Below are 17693 nucleotides of genomic sequence, written 5' to 3'. Positions count from 1 at the left end.
CCACTGCTTTTCCCCCCCAACTATATTCTTAAGTAGAAATTGGAGCACTTGTCCAAGAAACCCAGAATTTCCTAGAGTATTTAAAGGTAGAATGGGAGGGAGAGCCTTCAGTTTTCAGGCCCCTCTTCTGTGGAACCAGCTTCCAGGTTGGATTCGGGAGACAGACACAATCTCTGCTTTTAAGATCAGGTTTAAAACTTTCCTTTTTGATTATGCACATAGTTAGGGCTGGATCAGGTGACCCTGAATCCTCCCTTAGTTATGCTGCAATAGTTCTAGGCTGCTGGGGGACTCCTGTGATGCATTGAGTATTTCTTCTTCAGTCACCTTTCTCACTCACTATGTGTTAATAGACCTCTCTGCATTGAATCATACTTACTATTAATCTCTGGCTCTCTTCCACAGCATGTCTGTTATTCTGTCTTCCTTCTCTGACACCAACTGGTCGCAGCAGATAGCTGCCCCTCTTGCTCATAGGGGGTCATATGATTGTTGGGTTTCTCTCTATGTATTGCTGCAGGGTATACCTTATAATATAAAGCACCTTGAGGTGACTGTTGTTGTAATTTGGTGCTATATATATAAAATTGAATTGAATTGAAGTACCACACTGACAATTAAGTATCATTTAATTATCTGCATCTTGGGTGGATAGAAAAAAATGTTCCAAGCTATATTTTTTATTGAGTTTAATTCATGCTGCAGAAGTACAAAAGGGACCAAGCACTCTAAAAACTGAGGAGTGATATTATGCTCATTAGTTCTTCCTTATTGCAAGAGTGGATCAGAGGGGGACCATAAAGAGCAGTCAGTGAGGTCAGTCCCGAAATAGTGGATGATATGTGTACATATCATATTTTTATTGTTAGTTTGCTATTTACACAGGCACTGTTGCCAAGTAACAAAATAAAAAATATAATAAGTTGTGTAATTTATTATTTTCCACAAGGAGTAACCTTCCCTGTGAAGGCCAGCAAGGTGGTGCGCTTTTATGTGGAGACTGCATATTTCTCCTTGTGCCTCTGTGGATTCTCTCTGGGGACTGCAGTTTTCTCATCTAACTGGTGACTGGTGAATGTAACCCAGAATGGATGTCTGCATACCTGCCTGTTGTACCTCCCTCTCAAACTATGACAGGACAGAGTCATAGTTTGAGAGCACCCTTGTAACCCTTCACTAGATAAGCAAAAGAAACAAAATCTTTTAAAAAGTGAAGTGTAAGCTGTAGTGCATTACTTGTTTTGAGTAATGACCCCAATCTTCAGGTTTTACTTTTAGTTAAGCTATGTTTCAGCTAGTTTATAATTAAAAAAATGTAAACATTTTTTTTTAGTTTTTAAGTTTCTGTATTAGTTTTACTATTTAAAATATTTAAAATAAGTATTTTAAATGGTCAATCTTACAATGTTCTGTATTGATGCTTCAATACAAATGAGACCTTTTGAAAACAGCTGACACACTGACACATAGACACATCCACATATCCCCCCATCTATCTCTGTCGTGGGGGAACTGGAGTCTATGAGCTATATGTTTAATGAGAATGGAATATCTATATCATTAACAACATGCATCAATGCCTCCAAACCCTAAAAACTAAGTCAATCTCCCACTTTAGCTCATTTTGTAACCACATAATATAATTTCAGTGAGGGTTTTTTTCTGTAACCTAGTTTTTAATGTGTTTTTCACTTAAGTAAAATAGTTTTGTCACGCTGAATTTTAGTTTATTTTTAGATAACCATACTATCCTTAATCCTACTGCCAGTTTTCTTAAGTAAATATAGTGCCTTTGATGGGCATGGAAGATGACATACTCACTGTAGACATAAAGCAGTGGTCCATGTTTTCATCAGAAAAAAGGATAGCGTCTTTGATAAAGACAGCACTCGCTCTCAGGATGAATGAGAAGAACAAGTTCATGTGGATGTAGTTCCTGGTGCAGTGAAATTTCCTAAAGAGTAGAAGAAAAAAGAACCTTCAATTAATCTGTTTGGATAAATGTTCATATACTATTTTATTTCAGAGTCATTTAGTCTAAAAGAGTCTAATATTTTTCAATGAGACCTCCAGCATTACCTGAAGACAGTGAAGACAAAAATAGCTGATATAAGAGAGATGAGGGAGGTAGCGTAGCCAGCAGTGTACACCTGTTTGAAGTTGGAGAAATACGTTGTCTGAAAAAACAGAGAAGTGAGTGGGGGTTAAGGGAAGGGATCTCAAAACTGCACTGTAGGTGGCAGACAGCTGGTGTTGTAAGCCACCGCATTTGTTCAACAAGTTGTTCACAGTGGACATAGATGGCTTATTTCACTCCTCTTTCAAATCATCTGCCTTCTCTGTCCAAAATGTGAACATTGGCGTCCTCGAAAGAGTGACCTTTTCCGTTTTTCATCCTGTTTCTCCCTAATTTGTGCCTTACCTTCTTTCCTACCCATCTTTGCTGACTTGATGAAAGCCCATTTGGGATAACCACGTGTTTTGAGAGCTTTCTTTACATGTATGTGTTCTTTTTATTTCCCTTCTGGCTTAGTGGGAATGCTTTCTGCCCAGTGTTGTAGTGTGCTGATTACTCCATGTCTGTGCTCCAGAGGGTGGTGGGAGTCAAAGAGTAGATACTGGTCTGTGTGTGTGGGCTTGGGGTAAACTTAAATGCTGACTTTTCCATTCTCCCCAGTGTGCACAGCACAGTCCAGAAATGGCAAACTATTATCCTAAACAGACACCAGCAAGTATTAACCTAACGCTCATTCACAACCTTCAAGTGTTCAATAATGTGACGAGATAATGACCCATCTGCTGTTTTATTATGTTTGTCTTTATGAGTTGTTCATTGAATAATGCAGCTACTATATTTGATGCGACCTGAACCAAATTTACTGTAATCCAACCCTGGAGAAATCTGTTTAGAAATAGGTGGAGCAGTTTCATTATTAACACTGATGACCAGAATACCAGCAACTGCATTAATATATTTCACCTCTCCAGTTATCCATGGCTACTTGATTAATTAGGAATCACATTCAAAACATGCTTGTTCTTGCAGTCCTGTGAAGAAAACGTAAAAAGCATGTTTCACAGGATTCCACACAGTTATCACCCGGATTGTTTGCACTGGCCAGCCCCCAAAATAGAGACCGGAAACACTTCACACTCTTACATGATCTAATTTGATTTGGACTGATTTGTCTTTCCTGAACAAGTTAACTTCATTCTGGGAGAGTGAAGCTTTATGTCAGGGGCTGGGTCTGTGACCCAACATTTTCAGTTCGCTCTGTATTTTTGAGTTCTTATGTTAAGTTTGTGATTATAAGTTCTTGTGTTATTCTTATTTAGGGTCTAGTTGAGTTTCAGTTCAGCAATTACTATCATCTGTGTCCTTGGTTTTTGTGTCATGTGTTTTATGTCTGTGTGTTCCATATTGTCAAGCTTGTGTTGTCATGTTTACATCCTTCAATGTTTCCTGATTTATTTTAAAAGTCTTATGTTTCTTTGTTCCATGTGTTTAGTTTTACTCTTCCCCTGTGGTGTCATTATGTTCATTTGAGTCAGCTGTTTCCCCATGTGTTTCCACTTCCACAATCACCTCCTGTGTGTATTTAAGTCCTGTCTTCCTTTGTTCAGTGTCAGGTCGTCTGTTTTCCTTCTCTCCAGCTCACATCAGGTTAACGCATTTTCATGATTCTCCTCAGTTCATGTTTTCTCGTCATAGTTCCTTGCATGTATAATTATTTTGCTTTATAATGTTCAGAATTATTTTCATGTCATGTTTGTTATAGTCAGTCCTTCACAGTTTAGTTTAGTTTACTTGCCCCTATTCGCCTTGCTTTATTTTGTAATGATGTTTACTTACTCCGCACACAGTCAGCTCCCGCTGACCGTGACGCTTCAGGCTGCTTCTGCTCAGCTCTGCTGAGAAATATTAAAGTGTTGGTTGGGACTTCTAGTCAATTGATCAGTCAGTTAAAACGTATTATGGATTTCAAAATCAAGTACCTGGTTTTCATATGTACATATTTTCAGTGGTATCACCTTTAATAGCAGGAAATTAACTAGACAAATTATTATTTTATCTTTCTCCTTTTTGCCAAACTTTTCAAGTAAACTATATTTGACAATAGCATAATAAAAATGGAAATTATGTTTTTGGTTATGCCACCTCAATATTTTTTAGCTGCCCCAAGATGGCGACCCCTATGAAAAAATTCTGGAGACTCCCTTATTTATTTTTTTTATAGATAAGGACCGCTCAATTATACTTGATAAACTGCAGATTTGACATGTAGTGCCATCATTTTTAATTACATATTAGATATACATATGTGTTTGGATTGTTTCATATTGTGAAATGTCCAGCAAAACAAACTAAGTATATTAAATTTATGTTACTCAAATGCTAAATGAAAATTATCAGTAGTTTTGTGCAGGGTAAACAGGTTAGCTAGAAACATCTGCTGATATCTTGTTAAATTAGGCTTTGTAAATCCAAAAAGCACAGCAGGTCACCTGATCACAACCTGTACACAAAGACAATTTACTGAAGCTCACATTAGAAAATATTGTGAGTTGTGATTCGTGTCCCCACACTGAGCTACTACAAGTAGTCTTAGGGTTCACCCAGCTGCTGAATCCCACTTGAACTCCTTACTGTATTTTTCTGTTTATATGTGGAAGCAAAGTCACCCTTTACAATGTAGGCAACAGAAAATATTTCTTTTTTTATTCTTTTTTTACTGCTTGTGTCTTATATAACAGATTCAATCTGACCACATTCTTTAGAATTAGCATTTAGTTCAGTTACCCTTTGTACAAAAATATCTGGTAGAATTATTTTTCAAGGAGCTACTTTTAACTTTATTTCTCTGAGTACATTTCAGAGCTTGCACCACTTCATTCTCACTTGAGTAAAAAAAGTTGATTCGGTACTTAAACGTTTACCATAGTATTTTTATAGTATCTGTACACAAGTAAAGAATATCTGCACTTTTGCCACCTCTGGAATCAACATAGCAAACTAAAATAAAATGAAAATAAACAAAACATAGTAAATAAATCACAATATATACCGACCCAGATGGTCTTCTGCAAGGCTGTAGCTGAAAAATGTGCAGGGTGCTGAGATCATTAAAAAAAACTTTAATATTTTTATCACAATGAATTCTTTTAATATCAGTAGAAAAAAAAATCCAGCAAATAGTCTTGGATCTCTAAGTGAGAATGAGCAATGTTTACCTCTGGTTCGATTTCTTCATCCTCTGGAATCTTACAGGCCTCTTCATAGGATGGGTAGAAGTCCGACCATCCTTTCTCAGTGCAGTTCCTATAGATATAACCTAAAACAACAACAACAAAAATACATGAAACTCAGCGGTTTCTGCCAAGGGAAATACCACCAAACTGTGGTGTTTCAAATTTGCTTGTTATGTACAGACAAAAGTCTCATTCAGCCCTTTTAAGTAGGGTCTTTTCTTATTTTTTCAGTCATTCACATGTCAGTCCTAAGTGGCGTAACAAATGAAAAAATGACTGAGTTTAGTATTTTAGTTTTGCTCATTGTTATATTTTCTGCATAGTCTGTTCTTTATTTACATATTCTAGCTATAGTTTCTATTTTTTTAGTTTTCTGTGATGTTATATCCAGATTATGTTTTCTTTTTGAAGTTCAACTTATCACTTATTCCCCAAGGTTTTTTTTTCCGTGCCCTTCTGTGTTCTCTGTTTCAAGTCTGCATTCCTGTGTCCAGTATGGAGGACCAGAAGTGCCACATGCATGCAAATGAAGAATGTTGTGCTTCAATAATGAATTGTGCAATAAAATATGCATTAGGAAATTCATTTAAAATTTCTTTTTATTTGTTTATTTATTTAAACAATTGTCCATGTACACAAAAAGTCCATGTGAACAAAAAGGCAAAAAGGTTATTGTTACAAATGATCTTATGGCCCCAACAGTGGAGTCATCTCTGTGATTGTCATCTCAGTGTTGTGTTTGATACTGTTGATTGTAATAATTTAATACAGCGCTTAGATCAGGCCATAGGAAATGGCCTGATATCACTCCAATAGAGCACTTCGTCCTCAGACTGCAGGCTTACTTGTGGTTCCTAGGATATTTAAAGTAGAATGGGAGCAGAGCCATCAGCTTTCACCTCTTCTGTGGAACCAGCTCCCAGTTTGGATTAGTGAGACTACTTTCAAGATTACTTCCACTTCCAACCAATGTTCCCTCTAATTTTTCATGTGTCTGAGCGAACACACAAACTCCCTGAGCGGTCCCTTGAACCACTGTGAGCAACAGCAGACGTGTGCACTGTGGTCACGCCAGCATCGAATCCATCCAAGTTACATGGTTTATTAAAATAATCAAATTACAGTGGTACCGGCACATAAGGACGCTGTCATAACCTGTCAACGACATTGATTAGGTGCGTATATAAGAATGTGAATCGCATCATTGGCTGGACTATGGGATAAGGTGGCATCGTTCTAATCCCATACAGGAGCAGCCAGTCACTCACTGAATAACACTGCAAAACAGAATTGTTAACGTATTTATTTTAATTTCAGTTCAGGTTAGATTTCTTTGTGCACAACACAGATTTTCTGTGTGCAGAGACCATTCCAGCAGTGCGCAATTGCGCACGCGCGCAGCTTAGAGGGCACATTGCTTCCAACCCTAACTATATGCTTTTGATAAGCATATAGTTAGGGTTGGAAGTGGCCCTAAAGTGACCCTAAATCCTCCCTTCAATACATTGCAATGGGCCTAGGCTACTTTGGCTGCTTTGTTTACACTTTACACAAGCTTTAAACATAAAATTGTACTTGTAAGCTGTATTTTAATGATTTTGTCATTTTAGGGCATAAAAATAAGTCCATAAGTCTGCACAGCGAGCAACATTTTAGTTGATTTCTATAAACTGTCACTTGCTGCCTGTGAATCCAAGGTTACAACAAAAACATAATATTAGAAACGTTTTTATTAGATAACTGTAAGTATTAATGGAGATGATGCAGGTGAAGGGTGCAAATGCTGGATTTGAATTAGCTGAATTCAAAGCAATGTTCTCCCACCATTGCCTGGAGTTAGAATAGTGGAGCTCAGCCACAGTGACCCTTATGGAATAAATGATGCACACAAGGTCACCAGGTATATGGTGCAAGTTTGTGTTTGTGAGAGGAGGATACAAAGTTTACACTTAAAAAAAAAAAATCTGTTTCACTATTTGAAAATGCCTGTCCGACGCTTAAGCGAGGAGAGTGTGGGTTTGAGTCGTGGGTGGATTTAGCGTTATCCAGCTGTATTAGCCTCAGTATAAAGTGGCATGTAGAGCCTGCAGGCCTGCAGCCGCGGCAAATGGCAGGATGTGAATGGAGGTTGAAGGCCAAGGCTCCAGGGAGGGCATTAGAGCTCACAATGCTATTCCTATCGAGCAGCGCCAACTCATTCCTGAAGGAAGGCTTATACAGTGAACTCTTTGATTTTCCAATTCATTATATTCTCCCACTGAAAAGCCTGGATCACCTGCACAGTTACAGAGCTGGACTTATCGGTACTGTCTGTGGAGGAGGAAATCCAGTGGGGTCCGAGAACCCACTAACACTGAGTTATGAGGTCATCAGCAGCTACCTCCGCCTCCTGATCCCTCCACGCAAAGTATACACTTTCACTCTGCATTTTTTCCTTTTTCTTTTTTTCATTTAAGCAGTGTTTTATTCAAGACTGGAAATTAGTCAAGTAAATCTTTTCTACACACAGCCTCTCACGTACTGTGCATGTTCTCTGCTGCAACTACTTATTCTGTTTAGCAACAATTTAGCAAAACAGCTGACACAACAAAAGGGCAGGCACTCAGTCAGCCAGTGATCTTAGAGCTATTTGATCAGTTCATATGAAAGTTTCATACCTTTAATTACATTCAATATAGGCACAACTCAACTCTTATAGTATGGACACCCTACAACAACAGAGCGAAAGCTCCAGCAATCAGACGACCCCGTGTGAGCAAGCACTTGGTAACAGTGAAAAGGAAAAATCTCCTTTTAATAGGAAGAAACCTTCAGCAGAACCAGTCTCAGGGAGGGAGGAATCTGCCGTGACCACTTGGTGGGTGAAGGAAGTGAGACAACACACATTGGAGAGAGCCAGAGGATTATTAATAATGATTAAATTCCAAGTGGTGTATAAACACAGAGAGGGAAGAAGACACACTCAGTACATCATGGAAATCCCCAGTTGTTTAGGTCAGTTGCAGTGTAACTACGGGGGGTTCAGGGTCACCATATTTTAAACCTAATCCTGTAAATTTCTGTCCCCTAAATCTAAACTGGGAACTGGTTCCACAGAAGACAGTAGATTCTTCTGCTAAAAAAGAAAAAAAGAAAACAGGTAAAATAACAAAAAATGTGATTCAAATTTAGTTGCTCTTGCTTGTAAGATTTCTTCCTTTTGCACTTCTGTAAGAATTTTACAGCAATGTGGAGAAGCTTCTGGGAGTGCATTAGAAAAGTTGCTTATCTAATGTACACTGTTTTCAAAGTAAACTGCAAGTTTATACATTGTTACGATCCATGATCATGTCCCATGTCTGTTTCCATGGTTCCTGCCATAAGAGTGTGTGTGGGTGTGTGCAGGTTTCCCTCCTAGGTGTGTGTGTGGTGTGCGGTAGCTGTTGAGACAGGTGGAGACTGGAGAAGTTCCAGGGATTATCGGATGGCCTCTTAACCTCCAACTCACCTCACCACTCCCCTTTTCTCCTCTGTACCCAGTAAAGAGCCAGCTGTTTACCAGCTTTGAGTGTGTGTTGCTTCAAATTCAAATTCAAATTTTATTTGTCACACACACAACCATACACAGTATGACATGAGGTGAAATGCTTGTAGCTGTGCAATGCAATGCCCGACCATTAAATGACAGTGGTTTTACAGTATTTGCAATTTATAGGTTATACAAAATTTACAGATTTAACTTAGAAATTTACAGTAAAAAATGTGCAAATAGCAGAAAGAGATATTAATTATAGGAAGTGTGCATGAAGAAAAACCAGAGTGCGTGTGGTGATGTGATGTGTGTGAGAGTCCAGTCCCATTTTCTTGGGAGTAGCAGGAGTGGGGAGTCACACCTATGTTGTGTCTAGGTCTAGGCAAGGGTTGTAAAAGACATTTAGTAAAGACATTACATTTTGTTTCAGTGGCTTATTTTTACATCTCATGTCTAAATACTGATATCTTCTTTGTCATTGTTTATCTTTCAGATATCCAGAAATGCATGGGGTTTTTTTTATTCTTAGTTGTGTCTGTATCTATCTGTCAGTGATTTGTTGTTATGAGAGACTGGAGAGAGTCTATTATGTTTTCTTTAAACCAGCCAGCTGGATGAGTCAGAGTTCTGGAAAAGGTGAGGGTCGTGTAAACAGTCAGGACAGCACTAGTCTCTACAGTGTGCAGTCTAGAAAAATGTAGTTTTTGTAAACCACTCAGTGAAAACAAAACATTGGTGCTCAAAGATCTCTAAATATACCACAGTCAGTTGCTGAGCTCTGAAGTGAAAATGGACAAATGCAAATGGTTTTTAGGTTCAAATCTTCCTTTTAGTGGCATCTAAAAAAAACAACAACATTCTTTTGTTGAGTTGGCTCTCACACACACACACACACACACACACACACACACACACACACACACACACACACACACACACACACACACAGATAACATCAAGGAGGAAAACACTATACAGACAGAAGCAGGAGGATAAAAAGATCGCCATGACTGTTGGCAGCATTATTAATCACTTTGTTGCCCTGCCTCAACCAACGCTGATGGTTCTGCTGCAGTTCCTTGCAGTTTATATCAAGTTAGGATCCCTAACATAAGAACATTGTTTTTAGAGCATTAAAAAAACACAGCCAAGCATCCTCAAAATGTCAAATTTTGGTACAGTAGCAATTATTTAAATTAGCCAATTAAACCAAAGAAAACTAATCATTCAATTTGAGGTGAAATGGACTTACCTTGGTTATTAGGCAACAGCTGCCAGATGCCAGAGGCGCACGAGATATTGACCACCTGTCCCACCTCAGCATGATACCAGCACTGAAGGTTGTCCCAAACTGTTGGACAGCCTAACATGGAAAGACAGTAATTACCAAACATTATAGAGTCTCAGTTAGCAGCACTAATACTTTCACAGCACAGGTGAGTAAACAGAAATATTACATATGGTCAGACCATCATCAAAACAAAAATATACTTGCTGGACAAAGACACAGTTCTTGTAGTTCTGCCTCTGCACACCATCAAATGCTTCAAGTCAAACAATTGCAATGTGACTGAAGTGCAGATTTTTAGCATTAATTCCAAAACTTTGCATTAAAAGCTTAAGAATTACAGGTTACAGATTAGAAATGACAGATTTTCGAGCTGTGTTCAAGTGCTCAAAAATTATTAGACCATTGACTAATAAGCAGTTTCATGGGCAGGGAAGACCTGATCTATGAGCAGACATAAGTAGATATAACATATAAAGTTGATCAGATTGTTGAATTTTTATTTCACTTTAATTAGTAATATTAACCCTGCTGATCTTTCATCTGCCATTTATGACCTTCCATTTATTCACAGCTCCTGATCCCCAGATGAACTTGTTTCTCACTATAATGTCAACCTCCATAACCTTCTTAACACATTTGCTCCACTTAAACACCGAACTGTCTCATTTTCCCGTTCAGCACCATGGTTTACTCTTAACCTGCGCCATCTCAAAGCTAAAGGACGCCAACTGGAACGTCTGTTCAAGAAAACCGGACTTACGATACAAGAAATGTATAACAATCATATCTTGTTGCATAAGGATTGCATTGCTTCAGCCAAATCTGCATACTATTCTGGTTTAATCAGTTCTAGTGAAGGTAACTCCAGGTCTCTTTTCATTGTTTAGTAAAATTACAAAACCTCCGGACTCATTCTCCTCTCATATGAACTCTGCTGACTTTTGCAACTCTCTTATATCTTTTTTCACTGATAAAATCGCTGATATCCGCCAACTTAACTCGGTAGGAGCATCTAACTGTCAATGGTCAATGTCAGTGGTCAATAGTAACTTTATTGTCCCTAACGGGAAATTGATTTGCAGTATGTCCATACAGAAATATAAAAAACAAACAAACACATCACATACACACAAAAAACAATATAAGCCCTGAGAAAACAACCTAAATTTTATCATTAAAGAAAGTGCAATGTGCAATGGCAACAACACTTATGGTTTAGTGTTATTAACCATGATAATAGCAGTAGGTAGAAAAGACAATCTATGTCTTCACTGCAGGCACTTTACAACGACGACCTGAAGGAAGCAGTTGAAAATCATTAAAGAGAGGATGATCTGAACACGAACAAGACAGAGGTTGCCTTCCTCAGCACCTGCCTGTTAGAAAATTTCACAAGCTGGACCTGAAATCTGACCAGACACTTTAACCAGGTTGCTAAATCTGGTCTTATTATTCAAGGACATATTACCATACCAGGCAATGATACAGAAGGTTAAAACAGATTCAATAAAACTTTTATAAAAAACGAGTCATCATTTCAGATGAAACATTAAAACCTCTCAACTCCTTAAAATGTACAGTCTTTGTTGAACCTTTTTCACTGTAGAAGCAAGATGTGACTAAAAGGACAGAGCCGTATCAAGAACAGCCCACAAATACTTATAACTGTCCACCAGTTCAATCGCTGCACCATTTACCACTGTTAGCGCAGGATGTGGGGATGTCTTCCTGAAGTCAATAACCATGTCCTTGGTTTTCAAGGTGTTGATCATTAAGAAGGACTGATCACACCACGAAACAAACTCATCCACAACAGGCCCATGGGAATCCTCTTCACCATGAAGGAGGCTTACAATGACTGTGTCATCTGCATATTTAATGAAATGCCTGTTGGCCTGTGTACTGCGACAGTCTTTAGTGTACAAAATATACAGTAGAGGAGAGAGACAACAACCTTGTGGTGAGCCAGTAGAAGAGTTCAGTTGTTTGGAAAAACAGCGGTTCACACACTGAGATCTGTCAGTTAAAAAGTCTAAAATCCAACCAACCAGTTTAAATCAAGTTTAAACTGGTTAAGAAGTTTATCAACTAAAAGATGTGGCTGGATAGTATTAAAAGCTGAAGAAAAATCGATAAATAAAAGCCGAGTATGAGCTTTAGCACCATCGAGATGGCAATAAAGGAAATTCAACAGAGTGACCACTGCATCATCAACACCTCTACGAGGCCTGTATGCAAATTGTAGTGGGTCTATAAGATTTTCTATTTGCTGCAGGATCTCCTTCCTGACAAGTTTTTCAAAGGACTTTAGGAGGCCTAAAATCATTTAATGATGTAGGTTTTGTGGTCTTAGCAACTGGAGAAATAATTGATTTTTCCCATACCTCTGGAACCTTCTGCTGCTGAAGTGATAAAAGAAAGATGTAATAAAAAAATACTGCATAATTGCTCAGTGCATGTTCCAAGAACCTGGTCACATATACTTAAGGACCTGGACTTTTATTAGTCTTACTCATTTTAAAAAGATTTTCCACCCTTCTTTCATCAAAGAACAAAGCGGGGGGAGGGGGGCTCTGGTGCTCTCTATTAAGAAATCAAGTGTATTCCTAAAATTATAATTATCAATGAATCTCAAATAAAATCTATTCAGCTCATTGGCTAACTGAGAGTCTGAACTAAAACCAGGGAGACTTATCTTATTACAGTCACTGTAACAGTGACCAGTCATGTGTTTCATACCTGCCCAGGCAACCCTTAAGTTATTGCTACCCATCTCCGCCTCTACCTTACCCTTGTATTTTATTTTGGCTTTTTTAATTTCTGATCTGATCTCCTTCCTAATTTCTCTTACTTTCAAGATATTCCCTTCAATAAAAGCTTTTTTCCTTTCATGAATCAGCCTCATAAGGGCTTTTGAAGACCATGGTTTGTTATTAGGGAAAAATGCAAAACCTTTGAAGGGATAATCATGTCTCTGCAAAAGGAGATATAGCTGCAGACAACGTCAGTGAGTTCATTAATGTCTCTACATGATTCTGTAAACACCGACCACTCTGGTCGCACCTTTTATGGAACTGTAACATAGATCCAGAGTCTTATTGAAGCGCGTGGGACAGTTCACATACTGATAAAAACTGCTCAGTGTTTTCTTCACATTGCAGCGATTAAAGTCCCCAAGAACAATATTAGGGGCCTCAGGAGAGAGATTGTAGTGAGTGGATGACGTTGGAGATGGTGCCAGTCGCATTCTTAGGATTCGCTTTAGAATGGATGTAAACGACGGTGACGTTAATCTGTGGGAATTCCCTCGGCAGATAAAACGGCCTCAAAGACACAGAGAGGAACTCAATGTCAGGCAGACACACTTGTTTACGAACAGTAACGTTTTTACACCATTTCTGATTTATATACAAACACACCCCTCCTCCTTGAGATTTCTGGGTGGCTCCGGGGTCTCGATCCAGATGTATGGGAAACCCAAAACCCTTTAATTCCAGAGAAGAATCAAGGTCAGAATCCCTGTGAATGCCATTAGACATGTATCTCTGTAGTCCCGTAAATGTGCGACATTCAAATGCAGTTCATCCAATTTACTCCTCAGTGAGGAGTAAAGTGTATCGTATTTTCTTCCTCAATCGCTGACGTAGGCCTCCCTTCTTACCCCGCTTCCTTGCTTTGACTCTGTTAAAAACAAGAGTGCCCCTGTGGTTACCAGATAATCCAGAGCTGGAAAACACTGGAGGGTGAAAAGAGTCCAGAGACGGGCCTTTCCACCGAAGATCCAGAAGAAACTCCCGTGAGTATGTAACTGTTTGTCAGTAGCAATGACTCCAAACAACAGTCAGGATTGCCAATAAAAACATGCGAAATAAAAACCCCATCTTCGTTAAAAGAAGTTCCACAAAGCACAAGCGGATGCTGTAGGATTTCCTCATACTCAAAAAAATAAAAACATAACTCAAGAATGAAATTAAATAAGTTAAAACACTGACACTGACAGACAGAGACAACCTGCTGGTCGCCGCAAGAGCAGCGAAAACAAACTGTGAAGTAGACTTTGTTTTCCTCACTGTCTTCCTCCCAGTTATTTTCAAGTTTTACTCTTCCCTCCATAGCTGATGTATTAAATCTTATTCAAAAATCAAAATCATCCACTTGTCAGCTCGACCCTCTTCCCACTGTATTAGTTAAAGCTTGTCTTCCCTCATTGGCTCCTCTCATAGTATTATCCACGCTTCCCTTAACACTGGAATTATTCCTCCACCCCTGAAAACTGCTTCTGTCGCTCCAATTCTCAAAAAGCCTGGTTCAGATCCCAATAACTTTGATAATCTCCACCCTATATCAAACCTCGCCTTTATTTCGAAAATCCTTGAGAAAGTTTTTGCCTTCCAGCTTCACTCATACCTCAACGACCATAATCTCTACGAACAATTTCAGTGCCCCTCCCGAAAATCTCCTGGAGCCACCATTCTCCCGAATTTCTCCCGATTTTCCACTCGGACAACAAAATTGAAAAACCATATCCCAGATTGGCTCAGGCAATTCCAGTTTCCAACAATGGCTACTACTGGTGCAGCTACTTAGTTTTAATATTACTCTTATTACTCTTTGTGGGTCACAAAATAAACTTATTTTCAGGCGAGAATGTAGCTGTGTAAACTTCAAATATCTGAGCCGGGGAAAACAGCAAACTCCCGGCACATCGTTTTCAAACCCCCGCGGTCTTTCGCTATGGAACGCCAGGACTGCCATAATGAATTAATTAAATACACCATTAAATAATTAATTAAATGTGGCATTAATTAATTAAATAAATAGTTATGACACATGTAATTAATTAATTATTGACACATTTAATTAATTATTTATGTATTTCACATTTTAATTAATTATTGACACATGTAATTAATTAATTATTGACACATTTAATTAATTATTTATGTATTTCACATTTTAATTAATTATTGACACATTTAATTAATTATTGACACATTTAATTAATTATTTAATGATATATTTATTTATTTCATTTTGGCAGTCCTGACGCCTGGCTCTCGTCATGAAATAATTTTATCTGTCAGCCTCACCCATCAAACTCAGGGGGCGGGGTTAACGCTGCCCATGCAGCTTCTCTAACATTTGATTGGTTGCCGTGCAAAGTAAGTCAAAACAGGTCGATCCTAGAAAATCGATTGCTTGTGTAGACTTGGGGCAGCCAGTTATCCCAGAATGCAGATCAAATCACAAGCAGCAATGGTGGTGGTGTAGTTTTAAAATACCCCGTTTTTCTGTCACCAGCTACACTTTTAACAGTGTTTTAGCCGCGAATGTCGCGACGTATGTCTGGTCAGGTTGTCAACATAGAACATGTTTGCAAAAGTGCTCAGATGTTTTCAGAGATTTCACTAGCTCTGCTAACAGTTAGCATGCAGAGTGCACCGAGGGGGTTACGTTAACCGGTTTGTTTACATATTCCACTCTCCGTGTTCCACATGTTGCATTCGCAGATTCTCATTTTCACCGAACGATCGTCTCTTTCCGCCTGGTCTTGTGTCTCTGTGCTTCTGTAACATAAAGAACGAGCTGACATTTTTCTCACGAAACCAGCGATCAGCTCAGCAGACCCTCAGTTTACCTGCATGCATCCTCCTCCTCATCTGTCAGCTGTTTAACACCTGCTGCTAATTCAAGAAACACGCCTAGTTACCTGGTGATAGTCACAGTTTAACTGGGCAGCCGGTGCTCGATATAACGCAATGTCAGCGCATTTTTCTGCACAAGATAAGTAAATATAGTGTTTTCCCCGAGCACAGAGCTGCTGGAGCTCGTTTCCTTACAGAGCACTTTATAGGCGAACAGCTTTATCAGCGGCTGATGTCCAATCACCGGCACACAGCTTTCAAACCTCAGCTGAGTTTTAGCTCTCAGTGGTTAAACGCTGGACTTCATTCACTCAGGTTCTGTCTGTCGGGTCACGTTTACTTCGCTGTTTTATTTACAACTGAGCAAATCGGTTTGGCTGAGGTTAAAGTTACGTTTCATAACTGCATAGTTTCACAGACGTTTAATGGTTCACTGGCACATGTGTTAGACTGAACTATCATCTAAATATCATCTGTTTTTTAATAGTTATTCAACTGTATTCTAAGCACCAGCTGTCTGTTAGAATGTGATTTTTTCTCTCTCTGTTGGCAGAGGTATAAAAATGCGCAGGAAAATCTGACATGCATGGCGAACTTCACCGACGATATTTAGGGAGGAATAAACACACATCAATAGGACCTCCCTGTTTATATCATAGTTTATGATATAGCACGTGTATTTCAGTAATAGCCTGCTGAGGCCACTATACGTGCTGGCCTCATATCAAATGTGAAGGCAGACTGAGTCTATGTTTGACGTTTTTTATATCTAATCTTCCTTTTCAAACATTTAAACAGCAGCGAGTCTGCAGCTGAGGGAATACAAATTCAAATTGTCGGAACAGGTTTGCTCGTTTCTTGGATTCATTTGGTGATTTATTAAATGTATAACTGTTATTCTAATCTGCTGCTGAGTCTCTTACACTTTTCTTTATGCTGTATATTTTCACGTCTCTGGAATAGTTGGCAGTTAGATAGTCAGCTGGGAAACTTTGTGTTAACTCATGGAGCTGAGGATATCGTGGATATGCTGACCTCGCTGCGTGGTGTACAGAGCGAGGTCAGCATGATTAATATTCACAATAAAAATATTAGCCGAACATCATGAAGTCTGTATGTGTTTCATAGTGTCGAACAACCTTTGTACAGTTAAAGCCAGCAGTTACTACATGACGGAAACACCAACGTTATCTCTTTTATGTGTTTATACACAGGTCACGCTGATTACTGAACAAAAACCCAAAGATCAGATGTTAAACAGATTTATTTGCTCTCTCTCCTCCTTAAACATGTTTTTAATGTTAGTTATAATTCAGAATTGGCGACTGAAACACGTAGGACACATAAGAACATCAGGAAATAAAACATCGATAAATATAACCTCAGTAAAAGAAGTCAGCGGGGGTTACTACAGCTGTGTACCAGGGCCTGCGCTTTGTCGGTGGGATTGCTTGCGAGGCGAGCGGGTCTATCCCACGCTTTGCCGTGAGACTGGGCAGACATCTCCGAAATCATCGAAACACTTTTGCAAAGAGGCTGTATCTTGACAAACCGACCAGACACATGAAGATTAAACCACTACATTCTCGGCTAAAAAAATATTAAAACGGTATTTGGTAACACACAAACAGGGTTTTTCAAAGCTCAGTTCTGTTAGCTTCCACATGCTGGTTGTTGTGTGCTAGAAACAATGGCCACCAGGCCAAAGCAATGGTTTTGACTCGATCAGCGTTAACCCCGCCCCCTGAGTTTGATGGGTGAGGCTGACAGATAAAATTATTTCATGATGAGAGCCAGGCGTCAGGACTGCCAAAATGAAATAAATAAATATATCATTAAATAATTAATTAAATGTGTCAATAATTAATGAAATGTGTCAATAATTAATTAAAATGTGAAATACATAAATAATTAATTAAATGTGTCAATAATTAATTAATTAAATGTGTCAATAATTAATTAAAATGTGAAATACATAAATAATTAATTAAATGTG

At 38.7% G+C, this 17693-nt stretch overlaps 1 protein-coding gene across 1 annotated transcript in view; it reads right to left on the bottom strand.

The window, feature by feature from the left end:
- Positions 1-17693, bottom strand: part of ghrhrb (growth hormone releasing hormone receptor b) — a 70181-nt gene that overhangs the window by 14489 nt on the left and 37999 nt on the right. Inside the window, exons 3-6 of the mRNA XM_085375356.1 lie at positions 10014-10124; positions 5233-5333; positions 2080-2177; positions 1822-1954 (exon numbers count right to left, since the gene is read on the bottom strand). Of these exons, the coding sequence (XP_085231482.1) occupies positions 1822-1954; positions 2080-2177; positions 5233-5333; positions 10014-10124 (443 nt within the window). The remainder of the gene's footprint in view (positions 1-1821; positions 1955-2079; positions 2178-5232; positions 5334-10013; positions 10125-17693) is intronic.

This window comes from Diplotaxodon limnothrissa, linkage group LG17, assembly GCF_057381915.1.
Source record: "Diplotaxodon limnothrissa isolate DT_005_m linkage group LG17, D_limnothrissa_male_GT1.1, whole genome shotgun sequence".
NCBI lineage: Eukaryota > Metazoa > Chordata > Actinopteri > Cichliformes > Cichlidae > Diplotaxodon > Diplotaxodon limnothrissa.
The sequence above is the reverse complement of the archived record's forward strand: the minus strand, read 5'-3'. Positions and strand labels throughout refer to the sequence as shown.